Here is a 14582-nt window from a genome sequence, read left to right on the forward strand (position 1 = left end):
TCCCTATGGGGCCTATAAGATGAGCCCCGCTTTGTGGGAAAGTCAACAGTGGTGCTTGTCTTATGAGTAGACCCTATTCTGACACAGGAATGTAGAATTTCCATCACGATCTCAGGTCCCATTTGAGCAGGAAATCACTTTGAATGTTTTATTTTGTTCTACCAAGCAACGATTGTTGGTAAATATGACTATATTAAGACTTAAATTAGATGAGTTGGATTAAAAAAGGTGAATATACTTACATGCGCATGCTCAGATACGTACCTCCACCTACATCTAAACTCAAGAAGTATTCACAACTGTGTATGGACACAAGATGCTGCCATGGTGTTAATGGTTATCACGTTGGACTTGCAACCCAGACTTTGCAAGTTAAGTTGAAACAATGGAGCATTATAATCATAACGATCCATGGGCAGATTGCCCCGTAGGTGCCCACTGCACATTTCGTCATTTGTTCCCACTTTCCCCTGTCTTGTGCCAGTATTCTCAAGTAGTGCCACATATTTCTGGCACCAATCTCTGAAGTCGTCAAGCCACTCTCTGTTACATCTTCCTTTATTTCCGGCTCCTTCCATTTTTCTGAACAACACACTTCTAATTTTCCTGTTGTTGTTCATCCTACATATGTTTCCAAATAGTTACAGTTTCCTTCTCATCACTACCTGCATCATCAGGTTGTCTTCTTCTATGTGCAACCTTTCTCTTACTTCTACATTGGTCACTCTTTGGGTCTAGCTAGATGCAGTATCCTTCTGTAGCAATACATTTCTAGTGCCAGTGTAGTGGGTTCAACTGAGGGGCAGACGTACTCTTGGAGGCAACACATTTATTTAACACTAACACACGGGGTAACTGCCCCTTAACAGAAGAACAACCTATGGTGGTGTACCACCAGGCTAACTACACTAATTACAACGTAACTGGTATAGTTAGCCAGGTGTTGACCACCAGGCTAACTACACTAATCACAACATAACTAGCTACTACGGACCGAACCACAGCTCGGGTCCAGGTCCACGTGTTGGAGACTCGGTAGAATGTAGGACGTAAACAAAGGTTTCTTCAAGATGAACAACAACACTGATCCCTCTGGGGGACTTGGCTTATATTCTCTGCGGCGTGGCTGGCTCCGCCCTTGGCCACGACCACCTTCCAGAACCCTCGAGCAGGATCTGGACCACGACCACGTGAACACCCCTAGCCCCCACTTGGGGCATCCTTTGTAGACTTAACCGGTCATGTGTCCTCTCGGGTCAACCGGAGTGCCATGGCCTTTAGTAACCCTTTTCCTATGGTCGGTACTTCCACACCCTATCCTGTCGGGCTGGCACTGCATGCCAAGCGAGATGCCATCTAGCACTATCAATCAGCGCTGACCGAGCCCATCTAGGGCCGGTACTACACTCACATCATAGTGGTGTCCGCGATGTCGTTTCATCGCATGCCATGCCTCTCTAGGGCCGGCACTTTGCAGTGACATCTTGCAATGTCACTACACCAGTATGGGCCACGTTTCTTCAATCCAAGCTGCCTCTCTACACCCAGCAGTGTAAAAGGGTGCAGCACAAGAAGTCAATTGAGAGGTTGCGTGTAGTGGGGTAAAGTGTGGATACTCCTACCTCTTCGAAGATTCTAACTATTACTATTCTTACAAATGTATTATTTTATTTTACCAGGCAAGGCCCACTGAGCTATACAGCTTTTTCACACAGACGTGGCCACAAATGAAAGCTCAACGAAGTGGCTTATCATGTGCAAATGTATATCAGCCAAATACTCTAAACGCGCGTTGATTTTAAATGTGGATGGAAAAACTGAAGGATCCGGAGAAAAATCTACGCGACCAAGGGTAGAACATGCAAACTCCAAATATACAGGCATCAGGGTTGGGATCTCACCCATGACCGCCGATATACCAGGCGAGATAGTTAACATCTTGTCACCGTGGCACCCAATATGTCTGGCTTCTAAGTATGGGCCAAAAATATTACTTAGAGATAGAGCTCAATTCATAACCGTTTGATTAGTTCATTTAATGGCAGGTAATTTATGTATCTCATGGAAAACCAATTTGATCTCCACCCATTGCATAATTAATGGGTGGCGATGAGAAGCCTCATTAAATTCACCAGCGGATTCTTACAAACCTTCAAGAGGGAATGCAGCCAAGTCGCAATGGACGTCCACAAAAAAAGAGTCAACCACCAACTCTAAAAGTTCGCCTGCTTTCTCACTTCTGAAATGCGACAACGATCTTGAATGCCACTGCTAAGATCTATAACACACTCACATCTACAGGGGAGCGGTAGTCTAGTAGGGGGTTACCGCTGTGCTGTGCCACGAACCCGATGAACCAAGTTCGATTCCCGCTCACGGCCACCAACACAGGTTACGATCACCTGAACCGGTCCTGGGCATCTCCTAGGTCGACTCAGCCTTAAATGAGTACCTGGTGCAGTGTGTAAACATCGCCACTTTGGAGAAAAAAAGCACCCGGGAGTGGCGCTGGCCACCCACCATCTCGTGTGCCGTGTCGGCCTTTATAGGTGCTCACTAACAGCACTTGCCCCACAAGTATGTTAAGCCTATACGGGGTATCTTTGTCTTTGTGATCCACGGACAAAGTTAATTCCTTGCGATCTTTTCCTTCAGTGGCCCTGAGTTAGCAGTAGCCAGTACACATTTCCCGGGTAAGTCTGTATAATCCAATAGCTGACTTCTCGCAAAAAAGTGGCATCACTCATTTTAATGACCACAGATGGTTTCCCGCTGAAGGGGTTATTATTTGTTTCTATGTGGCGTGTGAGTGCTCGTGTGTTATAAGCATGTACCAGAGGTCCTGGGGGCACAGGTGTCGCCTTGCCAAATCCCATTTGGTGGAGGCAGGGAACTGAAAACCCCACCTCAGCAAATCTCTGGAAACCACAGACAGTTGATTTGGAAGGCGATGTGGAAAGTTCAAACGCTCAGGAGGGAGAAAAAGGCTGCCAGTCCACCGTTGGGAACTAAACTGCTTCCGCCGGAAGGCGTGCAGACGGTCAGGCGTGTGTGGCTGTAACCGTGGACAGTGTGAGCAATGCTCGTGGTGATAATAACACCTGCGTCTGTCCTGTGACTTCCCGCCAGTGAGCCTTTGGCATTTGACATGCCCTTACAGTACACCTCGCTTGGCGCAAGGGCTGTCGTTATGTCACCACCACTGAGTGAAGAACAGCATTTGCTGTTGTCTTGTGTATCGGTAACGAGAGGCCATGCGGCTGAGCGGCGGAGGTTGAGTGCCCAAGACAGCGAGTGGTTGCCCCACAGTGGCAGGGACACTGCAGGTTGCTCTAGAGCAGGGGTCCTCAAACTTTTTAAACAGGGGGCCAGTTCACTGTCCCTCAGACCGTTGGAGGGCCGGACTATAGTTAAAAAAAACTATGAACAAATTCCTATGCACACTTCATATATCTTATTTTGAAGTGAAGAAACAAAACGGGAACAAATACAATATTTAAAATGAAGAACAAGTAAAGTTAAATCAACAAACTTGCCAGTATTTCAATGGGAACTATGGGCCTGCTTTTGGCTAATGAGATGGTCAATGTCCGGTTCCATATTTGTCACTGCTAGTCGTAACAAGTGATGCAAGTGTGCATCCGTTAGTCTAGATCTGGTTGGAGATTTCAAATGTTTCATTCTGGAAAAAGTTTGTTCACAGACATAAGCGCTGCCAAAGATGGTTGCCATTTTGAGTGCATGGTTCCTGAGATGAGGATATGTCTCAGAGGGGAGAAATGCATAGAAATTATGAAGGCTGCTTGACTTGAATGCGTCTTTCAGAGTCACAATTCTGCAGTTCAGCCAGTTCTATTTGGTAAATTGTATCCACATTTTCAATGTCAATAGAAAATGGGTTACGGAAAAGCTGTATGTCCTGTTCATGGAGATGAAGCTCTTTAAATCTAAATTGGAACTTCTTTTGCAATTTTTCCAGTGAATCCACACATGTTTTGTTTGGGAATGCAACCAATGGTTTTTCCGCTAACAGATTTTGAGTTGTGGGGAGATGGCAGAAGTTTTCCTCCTTCACTTGTTTGATGAGGCCTAATTTTACTTCAAATGTTTTGACATGTGATTGCATATCACAGATGAGCTTCCCCTTTCCTTGAAGTTGCACATTGAAACTGTTGAGTAGCTCTGTTACATTTGTCAGAAAGGCAAGGTGCCATTTCCATTCTGCATCATTGAGCTCTGGTACTTCTTTGTTTTTTGAAAACAGAAAAGCTGTAATCTGTGGAAGTAAGTCCTAGAAACGTTTCAAAACTCTCCCTCGACTCAGCCAACGGACGTCTGTGTGGTACAGAACATCTTCATAGTCAACATTTAGCTCAGACAGAAATTCCTGAAATTGTCTGTGGTTTAGTGCATGAGCTCTAATGAGTTAAAAGAGTCCCACTTCAGTGATTTACTACACAGCGCTTGTTGGTGGATGAGGCAGTGTATGGCTATTGGACGAGAATGGTTATGTTTGTCCATCTCTTGGTTAATGCGAGCAATTACTCCTTTCTTAGACCCCACCATGCTAGGAGCACCATCAGTTGTCACACTGGCTAGTTTAGCCCAGTTCAGCTCCAAACCATTCACAGTTTGGCAAACCTTTGCATAGATATCCTCTCCTGTAGTTTTTCCTTTGATGCTTTGCAGTGCAGCAAGCTCTTCTGTGACTTTGAAATAGTCATTCGTCCCACGAATAAAAATTAGAAGTTGTGCAGAATCACGAACATCATTGCTTTCGTCGAGTGCCAAGGAAAAATTGGAAAGTTTTTTTGTGGAGTTTTGCAAATGCTGATGGAAATTGTCTCCCATTTCTTAAATCCTCCGTGTAATTGTAGGTCCTGAAAGACTCACTGTACTAAATAAATCGGCCTTCTCTGGACACATCTCTTTGGCAACAGAAAGAAGGCATTCTTTAACAAATTCTCCCTCAACGAATGGTCTGCCAGTGCACACTATTAGCTTGGCAACTTGAAAACTTGCTCGCAGTGATGAAATATTTAGCTGCTTCTGCTTCACAAAAGTATTTTGCTGAGTTGTTAATGTATTTTTCAGTTTTAATATTTTATCTTTTCTCACTTCTCCGACCAAACAATCATATTTATCTTTATGTTGAGTTTCATAGTGTCGACGTAAATTGTATTCTTTGAACACAGACACTATATTCTGGCATATCAGACACACAGCTCTTTCCTTGTACTGCATGAAAAAGTAATCATAAGTCCACTGTTTTTTGAATATCCTACACTCCGAGTAAATTTTTCTCTTTCTTGACATCATTGTGTCCTAGGGAGTCAAAATTGCTATTAGTAAAATACCAATATATATACAGCGCTACAAAAACAATATACAGTACCAGCAATAACTTTGCCCACACAGAGACATACAGACTGCACTGCCCATCAATGCAGTCTGATTGGGGGAACTCCGCTTTTACTCCAGGCTCACACTGGTGCGGGTGCCATTAAAAAGTTAATTACACCTGCAGTTTTGTTCACAGATCGCAGCCCAATGAGTGCTCACCAGCGCAGCCCAATTAGTGCTCACCAGCGCAGCCCAATTAGTGCTCACAAGCGCAGCCCAATTAGTGACCATGGGCCGGATAAATGCCCTCGGTGGGCCGCATGTGGCCCGCGGGCTGTAGTTTGAGGACCCCTGCTCTAGAGGAAACCGCCCGTCCCACGGAGACCACACCAGGCACAGGCCTCGGGAAGGGAACCATGCAGCCTGCATGGATCAGGGCACACCAGGCGCAAATCCACATGCCGCGAAGGCCCACTTAGAGGAGTCACGGAGTCTTGGAGACTTAGAGCCAGCCACGAAGAAAGAAGCGTCAGCGCAAGCTGAAATGTGTATCACTCCCCAAGTCACCCTGGGCTGTAGTGACACATAAATGAGACTGACAGGAGTGCACTTAGAGGAGGGGTGACAGCTTCCTCTAAGCGACAGTGTCAATGCAAGTAGAGGGTGTAACGCTGCAAAGACAAAGATCCCCCGTATAGCATTTAACAGATTGAAGGAGGAAGTGCTGTTAGCGAGCACCTATGAAGGCCGACACAACACACGAGGGGGTAGGTGGCCAGCACCATGCCCGGCAGCCTTTGTCTCCCCAGTGGCGATATTTATACATCCCACCAGGTAATTATTTGAGGCTGAGTCGACCTAGGAGATGCCCAGGAAGGATGTAGATAATCGTCACTGGTGTTGGCTGTGTTCGGGAATCGAACTCAGGTTGCTGGGTTCGTAGGGTAGAGGAGCGGACACATTCGCATACACAAACATACACATGGACACGCGTCTTCAGGAGTATGAGCAAGTGACACCTGTTATAAGATGGCATAGATGTGTAATAAAGGACTCCTTCACACACGATGTCGCTCTCCGTTGGTCCTTTATTGGGTTCTTCCTCGCAACCTGCCGGTCCTCTCTCTGACCCTCGTCGTCTCCGTGTTCGTGCGCCCCGCGCACGCTCTCGCCCACACCGTCTCCGTCGGCCCCTCCGTGTGCCCTCTCCTCACCCGCCCTGGCCACACCGCCCTTCGGGTACCCTGCACACTCCGCTGGCCCTCTCTATCTCCGTGCGATCCCGCACGCTCCGCTGGCCTGGCCGCACCCCGCGTACGCTGGATCCCAGTACGCCTATGACCCCCGACCACGTGGCAATGGCGCCATTTCTCCTTCCACCGCCAGCGTGGCTCCCTCCGTGGTTCACTCTCTCTCTCTCCCCCTCCTCTTCTGGCTCTCTCCTTATATCCCCTCTCTCACGTGACCCAACTCCACCTTCTCTTACTGCCCCTGTCTCCGCCCCCACTCACCCCGACGACCAGGCTCCGCCTCTCCAATACACCGGCCCGTGTGAGTGGTGCGGAGGCAGCGCCCACCCTGTCCTTGCTCGCATTACAGATGTAACGTAAGGCAGTATTTACAGCCGCGCAAGGTGTAATCCACGACAAGTACAGAATATACTGCTTCAGAATAACCAATCAGTGTCCTCCGTCGGGTTGTTTGTCACCTGTCTGGTTTTCATCCAGACAGTCCGGGAATTGGCATCTGTGTTCGGGTGGTGGCAGGAATTGATATTTACAGAGGTCTGGTTCCGGGATTGCATTGAACTTTATTACATTAGAATGCACAGTGTTTTTTTAAAATCTGATATAAATGTACATAGCGTCTTTTCCAAAATGCTTTACAACAATTATAAAGTTGTACATAAGATGATAGTGGCTGAAATAAAGAGTGGGGTTATTAACAGTGGTGGTGTAGTTATCGTGGCAGTTAGGAGGATGGGTGGGAGTGGTTAAGGAGGGGTTGGGGTAGTGACAGGGGTGGAGATAGTGGGTAGTGACAGTTATAGAGGTAGTGATATGTGTTTGGGTAGTGATAGGGGTAGTGACAGGAGTAGTGATAGGGGTAGTGGTCGGGATAGGGATCGTGATAAGGGTTGGGGTAGGCCTGGTTGTAGCTGGGCGCACATGCACGGAGTAGTTTTAGTAGGACGATGATAGGCTCGGGGAGAAGATATGGAGGTTGTTTGAAGGGAGGCACAGAAGCTAGTCAGTGAAGATGATTGTTTTATGTGCAGTGGGAGTTTGCTCCAGTGAAGAGGAGCAAGAAGGAAGAAGGCACGAAAGCGAGGCTGGGCACAGGGCGAGGGAGGCACAAAGAGGGACAGTGGAGACTGGGAATGTAAAGGACGGGATGATAGACCGAGCGCCGACCTGAGACATTCGTCTGAGTTTGTACCGTGAACGAGGAGGGCAACAGCTGTTGTCAACACAAGACAACAGAGGTAAACCATAATAAGGGTTTTTGGGTCACATTCACTAACACGGCCACCGTTGTTCGCTTTCTTTGATGTGGTGGTGGCTCTTTCCGAGCTCTCTCCGATCTTACATTTACAAGCAAATGGCTTACATTGACATGCTAATCTCTCACAATACAATGGCCACCCTCATAGCTTCGTTTGTTAAGATTTCTCCGATCTTACATTTACATGCAAATATCACTGACCCTTTCACTACACCCATCTCAAACCTTTATAACATCCTGCCTTAGCAGCGCTCCCGCCATATATTTTTTCTGCCTCAGCAGCTCTCCCACTATATTTTCACCTGATGACGATTGCTTGTGTTGAGATCGAAACGTCATGATATTGTTATTATTTTATTAATTGTATTATTTTCTATCTACGTGACTTTACCGAAAGACCCAAAGAATAAGGGTTTTTGGGTTAGATTGCGTAAGTGTAAATGTGTCGTAACCCTCTACCACCCGACACAGCCAGTTTGGTTTGTTACGTAAACAAAACACGCAAATTAGTTACTAATTTAGCCCACCGGTGTGTTGGAGAGTAAATCCACAACATTTACAATATGAGTACGACGTTACTCTGGCAATTACATCCAGCATCATCGGGAGATTTGCCAGAATAGTGAAGCAATCCACCTGCTTCCGGTCTTAAATAGAGCAAGATGATTGTTACTCACAGTTGATTAGCATGTGCTGCCCTTACAAGGTACCCCACCACTTACTGTGGCACTTGTGCTTGTTGCATTCCCGGCCCTGTTCAGCATTTCCCGGGCAGAACGACGGGGCGCTTCCAGGCCGGGCAGAAGGGAGGCAAGTGCGGATGCGCAACTGGATACCGCCCGAGCACGTACGTGAGCAGGGACTCCACGGGGACCAGGCGCTCCACACGGCTTCTGGAGAGTCACACGGCACGGGCACGTCAGCGGAGTGTGCACTAAACGAGACGTTTGAGAAATTCGCGATACGTTTATCGATATTTGTTTCATGTGTCTCTTTTTTTAATAATCGACAGTCAATGCGTGTGAACGCAATTCCGTGCGGCAATATGTATAGCAAAGCAAACAGAAAAAAAACCTCACGCACCAAATGTGCCACGTGCCAGCGAAAGTTCTGATCGGATGAGCAAACTAATCAGAAAGCCGGACAAATAACAATATCCAGAGTGTATTAATAATTATCGAACGACCATTGCACGGCATTGCTCCTATCGAACAAGGTGATCTGAGTCAAAACAACCATTCAAATCTAATCCCTGGAAACTCCAAACACGAAAGGGCAGGAAAATCAAAGGGAGAAGCAGTAACACAGCGTTCAGATATTTCACGCGTCACTCTACCAATATGTGCCAATGTACTTGTAAATAACATGCTCAAGCAGGAATATACCAAAACGCCGTCCTGGGGAACAGTGCCAACAGCAGAGAGAGAGACGGGGGGAAAGTGATATTCTATTCAGTTTTTTAGGGAAAAGGAATTGGCTTCGAGAACGGACCTGTGGCTGTGCTTGTATTTGTTCTGCCAACATCAGAATCAGAACAATGCATTTTATTGGAGGAATCCGATGAGCTATAAAGCTCTCTGTGGCATGTCAACAGTGAAACCTGCCACAGTAAATGTGGAATTTACAACAATTGATTATGAGAGTCACTTGCAATTGGACTAATTTGAGCACTCAAACTTCCTTTGAGGACCACAATGCAGCTCTTCTAGGAAGCCGCTCATGGGTTTTGTGTAATGCACAAAGGGCGAGTGTTTTGCACACGTTCTGTGTGTCATTGGAACTTATGATCCTCCTGCCTTCACTTTCTTCTGTTGTGATGGGTTTGTCTCGTCATTTACATATCTGATGAATATGAAACCTAAAATCTTGATTTGAAGCTTTCGTGACTGCAGGAATCCATACTCTATTATTATTTTCTACCTACGTGACCAAAAGAACCAAAGAGTATGAAACGTAAAATATGCCACCTATAATTAGGGGGGTGTAAGGCTAAGAATGAATGTGCCTGTAATTAATCTGTAGAGGCATTTTAAATGATAACATGGTGTGCTCATTAAATGTAAGTACTCTAATAATTTAATATAATAATAATATGAAGGTGTATTGTAAGATGTTACGGTATCCTTCATACATTTTGGACTTCTCGTCACATATTTATATGTCAACGCAAAAATATTTGGGATTATTAGAGGGTATAATTTGCAATTACACGACATTTCATTTGCATTATGCCTGCATGCACATTGACTTTCGGGCATGCACCTCATGTTCAATGCTTCCACGAGGATTTTAAACTTGTAAAAAAAGCGAATTTCCAATATCCTAAAAATGTTGCTTGATCTGCAAAATATGATTAGCCTCAGGTTTTAACATCGTGCTCCACTGTTTGTTGCACATCGTAACTCAGAGCTCGCTGCAACCTTCGTAATCCACTCCTCAAACACAAGCGCAGGCATTCAGCGTGCAAGGAGGCTGCGTTTGTTAGAATCTCGTGCAAGATGTTGTCGACTGCGCCGTGGCGGAGAATACCCAGTGCTGGCGAAGTTCATCGAATCGACATTCGTGGACCCACGCGCCACGCACGACTGCATCAGCTCATTCAACCTCCTCTCCAGGACGTGGGCGGAGTACCAGAGTGCATTTCCATAATGTTTGTGCCCCCCCCCCCTTGCCACCGTACCCTCCTCCCGGTTTTCAAAATCGCAGTGCAAAATGCTCTGCGATCCCGGCAGCGATTTGCCAAAATACCCCTTGGAATTCTCTCACTTACGCGTAAGATATTTGAAGAACTTCACGTTCTAAGAATGTTACACGTTTCACTCTCTCCCCTCCCTCGCCAGGCCACCGTTGTGTTGGCGCTCTGCTACATATCTTGACATAGAGTGGTAAAAACTAAGATATAATGTAAGCAGTGTACGCAAGCTATATGTTGCCAACGTTTTAACCGCACAGGTTACATCGCTGTTTGTACGTTATTTAGTAAGAGAGAATAACCTTTATGGACGCCCTACTTATTTCAACTACTGCTCGAACTCATAAAATCAATAAACACACAGCGGGCACCACTAATAACGCATATTGCCCGCAGTAATGACCGGTACATGGACAGATGCTACATCATGCATACACCACTTACAGTGGATATACGTTGATTCTATCAGGAACATAAGCATTGCTAAGATTGGTGTACACACCTGTCCAAGACAATTATCTCTAACATGGCTTTTTGAACTCTATTAAAGAGAAAGAATAAAAACTTAATTGGGGTGGCCGGGTGGCTCAAAGGTGAGAGCCAGGAGAGGCACCAAAGTGGCTGTAATAGGTGGCTTAGGAGACCCTGTCTCCTGAGCTGAGGGATCGCCTAAAGGCCAGAGACCAAAAGAAAGACCATAAGTCAGATCACGGAAATACTGTAAAACAGTCCGTCCGGTTGGAAGTCGGTTATGCAACAGCTCTGGCTGGTTGATTTTAAGGAGTGGAGGTCGCTGTGGTTTTGATGGCGGTCATGGTATTTGCTGTACAGTGGACAACATTTGAAGGCGGGTAGGCCACTGTGTGCAGGTGTGATGGTCCACATTTGAAAAATCCGCAGAAATGACTCATTTGGGATGACACATAGGAGTTATCACCTCCTACTGGCAGACCAATGCCCATTTGCAGACCAGTTTTGAGTAACATTGTGCTGCACACAGGGACAACTGCCACTGAGGGTGTCCTTTGAATGTTTAAGACGAGTTGTGAGGCACTTAGAGTTGCTGGGGCATTTAAGGCATCTTAACTATAAAGGCCTTTTTTTCTGTCTGTCGCTCTGTCTGTGTGTGTCCACCTTCCTTGTAACGCTTGTAACGGACACACTATTGGGTTTGCATGTTAACAAAGTACAGACATACAATAATCTGAGCCCCCAGATGAAGACTTGATATTTGTTTTTACCCTTGGTCCAGTCTAAACTCGGATAATCAAACTTTGTAAAATGTACACTGAGTCAGTAGTTACGACTATAGAGTCAGTTGATACTACAGTAGTCAGTAAACACTACTGTCGAGTCAGTAGATACTACTATACATAATAGAGGTTTTTGGGTTAAATTGCGTAAATATATAAATGTGTAACTAAAACCCACCACCACCCGACACAGCCAATCAGTTCGGTTTGTCACGTAAACAGCCCATGTCAATTCGTCACTAGTACAGCACACACCGGTGTGTTGGAGAGCCAAAGCCACAACATTTATAATCTGAGTACGACGTTTCGCCAATAATTACAACTAGCTTCATCAGGCGACAGCCAGATTTGTGGAGAAGTCTTACTGTTTCGTTCCTTATATAGAAGCATTGATCTGGTGACCACCCTTCTGCGCTCTTGCACAATGTGGGGAGGGGGATTACTGAGGCAACGTACATTATGCATGTGCATTATGCGAGCCCTTTGAACTTTCCTTCCTGTCTATTGTGTTTATTAAAATAGCCCTACCAACGGTAACCCCTATTGAAGTACGCTGACCTTTGTTGGCATGCATTTAAACAATGTATTATTTGATTATTCGCTTCCACGTGGCACTAAGGCGGTAGCTATCCGAACGGTGCAAGTTATTTGGATTTCTTTCAATTTCGATAGATTCTCTAATTAGTTTTGGCCAGTAGGAGCTAGTTTTGCACAAAACTTCAACATTATCAAAATCAATTGAGTGTCCTTGTTGGCAAGCGTGTTCTGCTACTGCTGACAGTTGTATTTGGCAGAATTTAATATTTATCTGATGTTTGGATTTAAAGCTTTCGTGACTGCAGGGATTCATCTTCTTGGTTCTTTCGGTAAAGTCACATAGAAGGGAAATAACAAAATAATAACGCAAGCAGCCGTCCTCAGGTGAAGACCAGGTCTGTCAGACGCTGTCTCCCCGACAGACCTGGTCTTGGCCGAAACGTCGTGAGAATTATTTTATTATGTTTATTTTTATTATTTTATTATTTCCCTTCTACGTGACTTTACCGAAAGAACCAAGAAGATGTATCTGATGTTCTTTTAGTCTCGTGCTGATCATTCATCCTGTTTGCCCAACATAACATTTACCACATGTGCAGTTAATCCTGTACACACCTTCTGTTGATAGCTTCGGTAATACATGTTTTGTACCAGACATTAATTTCTAGATTTGAAGTTTTCGTGACTGCAAGGATCTATACTCTTTGGTTCTTTCGGTAAAGTCACGTAGGTGAAAATAAAAATGAAAATTACTAAATAAAATAATTAAATTTAGTTTTTTTTCACCGACATGACTTTACCGAAAGAACCAAAGATATTAATTTCTGTATTTTATGTACCGTGCCAAATATAACTCGGATGTTTTGTTTTTCCAAACATCTGGCTAGTTTATCAGTTACTCCCGAAATGTACGGAATTTTGATCGTTTTAATTACTTGGGCAGTTTCAATGCTCTTGTTATTTGATTTGGTTTTGGTATTCAATGCCCTGTTGATTTGTGCATTATTGTAACCGTTCATTTGCAGCGCTTCTTTAACATGTTGAATTTCACTTCTCAGACTGTTGCCATCTGACACTTTCTTAGCTTGATCAATGAACGTCGTGATAAGAGCAAATTTCTGTGCGGGGTGATGGTGCGACTCTGCATTCAGATAGGCGTCAGTATGCGTTTCATTTCGGTAAACACTGTGTGTGTTATTTTACCATTTTGACCCCGTCCGAGCAGAATATCCAGAAATGGTAGAGTTCTGTCAGCTTTCACTTTCATGGTGAACTGGATGGATGGGTTTTGCGAGTTGAGATGATTTAGAAATGCGTCCAGGGTATCTTTGCCGTGTGGCCAGACCACCAATGTGTCATCCACATATCTAAACCAAGCAGATGATTTTACTGTGCTTGAAGCTTTTGTTTCAAAATCTTCCATGTACAAATTCGCTATCACAGCAGATAAAGGAGAGCCCATTGCTGCTCCTTTCTTTTGTTTATAGAGGTCACCTTGCCACAAGAAGTAGGTGTTCTTTAGACAGTGTTCAGCTCGTCTTGGGATATCTTTGGCTAAACCTTTGTTCGTTACCAGTGTCGAGTAATTTAATTGACTCGTTGACTGGAACCCTCGTGAACAGAGAGGTCACATAAAAACTTACAAGAATATCTTTATGGGTAAGCTTAATATCTTGAATTATATTTTCGAGATGTTTAGAGTTTTTGATGAATGAAGAGTTCCTACCGATGTAGAGCTGTATTTGTTTAATTACATATTGTGCAAATTTTTACGTGGCAGAGCCTATTGTACTAACAATGGGTCTTAATGGGACATCAGGTTCGTGAATTTTTGGTAGCCCATAAAGTCTTGGTGGTTTTTAAGCCCTTGGTTTGATCAGGTATTGCTCTTCCTTGCGAATCGATGACTTGGCAATTATGGCCATTGTTTTATGTTCCAAGGTGCTAGTTGGGTCTCGTTTAATTTTAAGGTACCTTCATCGAGTAAATCTTTGATTTTATTGTTTACGTGACAACCCTTACTAGTTGGCTGTGTCGGGTGGTGGTGGGTTTTAACGACACATTTATATGTTTACGCGATCTACCGCAAAAAACTCCATTATGGATGAAATTGGTTGTGAAATCCTACGTGTTAAATATATACTACTATAGTCAGTAGATAATACTGTAGAGTCAGTCGTCAGATATTACTGTAGAGTCAGTAAATACTATTGTAGAGTCAGTATATACTACTATAGGGTCAGTAGATACAA

General features: G+C 44.7%; 1 protein-coding gene across 1 annotated transcript in view; it reads right to left on the bottom strand.

The window, feature by feature from the left end:
• LOC144933773 (adhesion G protein-coupled receptor B3-like) overlaps positions 1 to 14582 on the bottom strand; it is a 235164-nt gene that overhangs the window by 128758 nt on the left and 91824 nt on the right. Inside the window, exon 3 of the mRNA XM_078858875.1 lies at positions 8571 to 8741. Coding sequence (XP_078715001.1) covers positions 8571 to 8741 — 171 coding nt within the window. The remainder of the gene's footprint in view (positions 1 to 8570; positions 8742 to 14582) is intronic.

Source organism: Lampetra fluviatilis, chromosome 8, assembly GCF_964198595.1.
Source record: "Lampetra fluviatilis chromosome 8, kcLamFluv1.1, whole genome shotgun sequence".
Taxonomy (NCBI): domain Eukaryota; kingdom Metazoa; phylum Chordata; class Hyperoartia; order Petromyzontiformes; family Petromyzontidae; genus Lampetra; species Lampetra fluviatilis.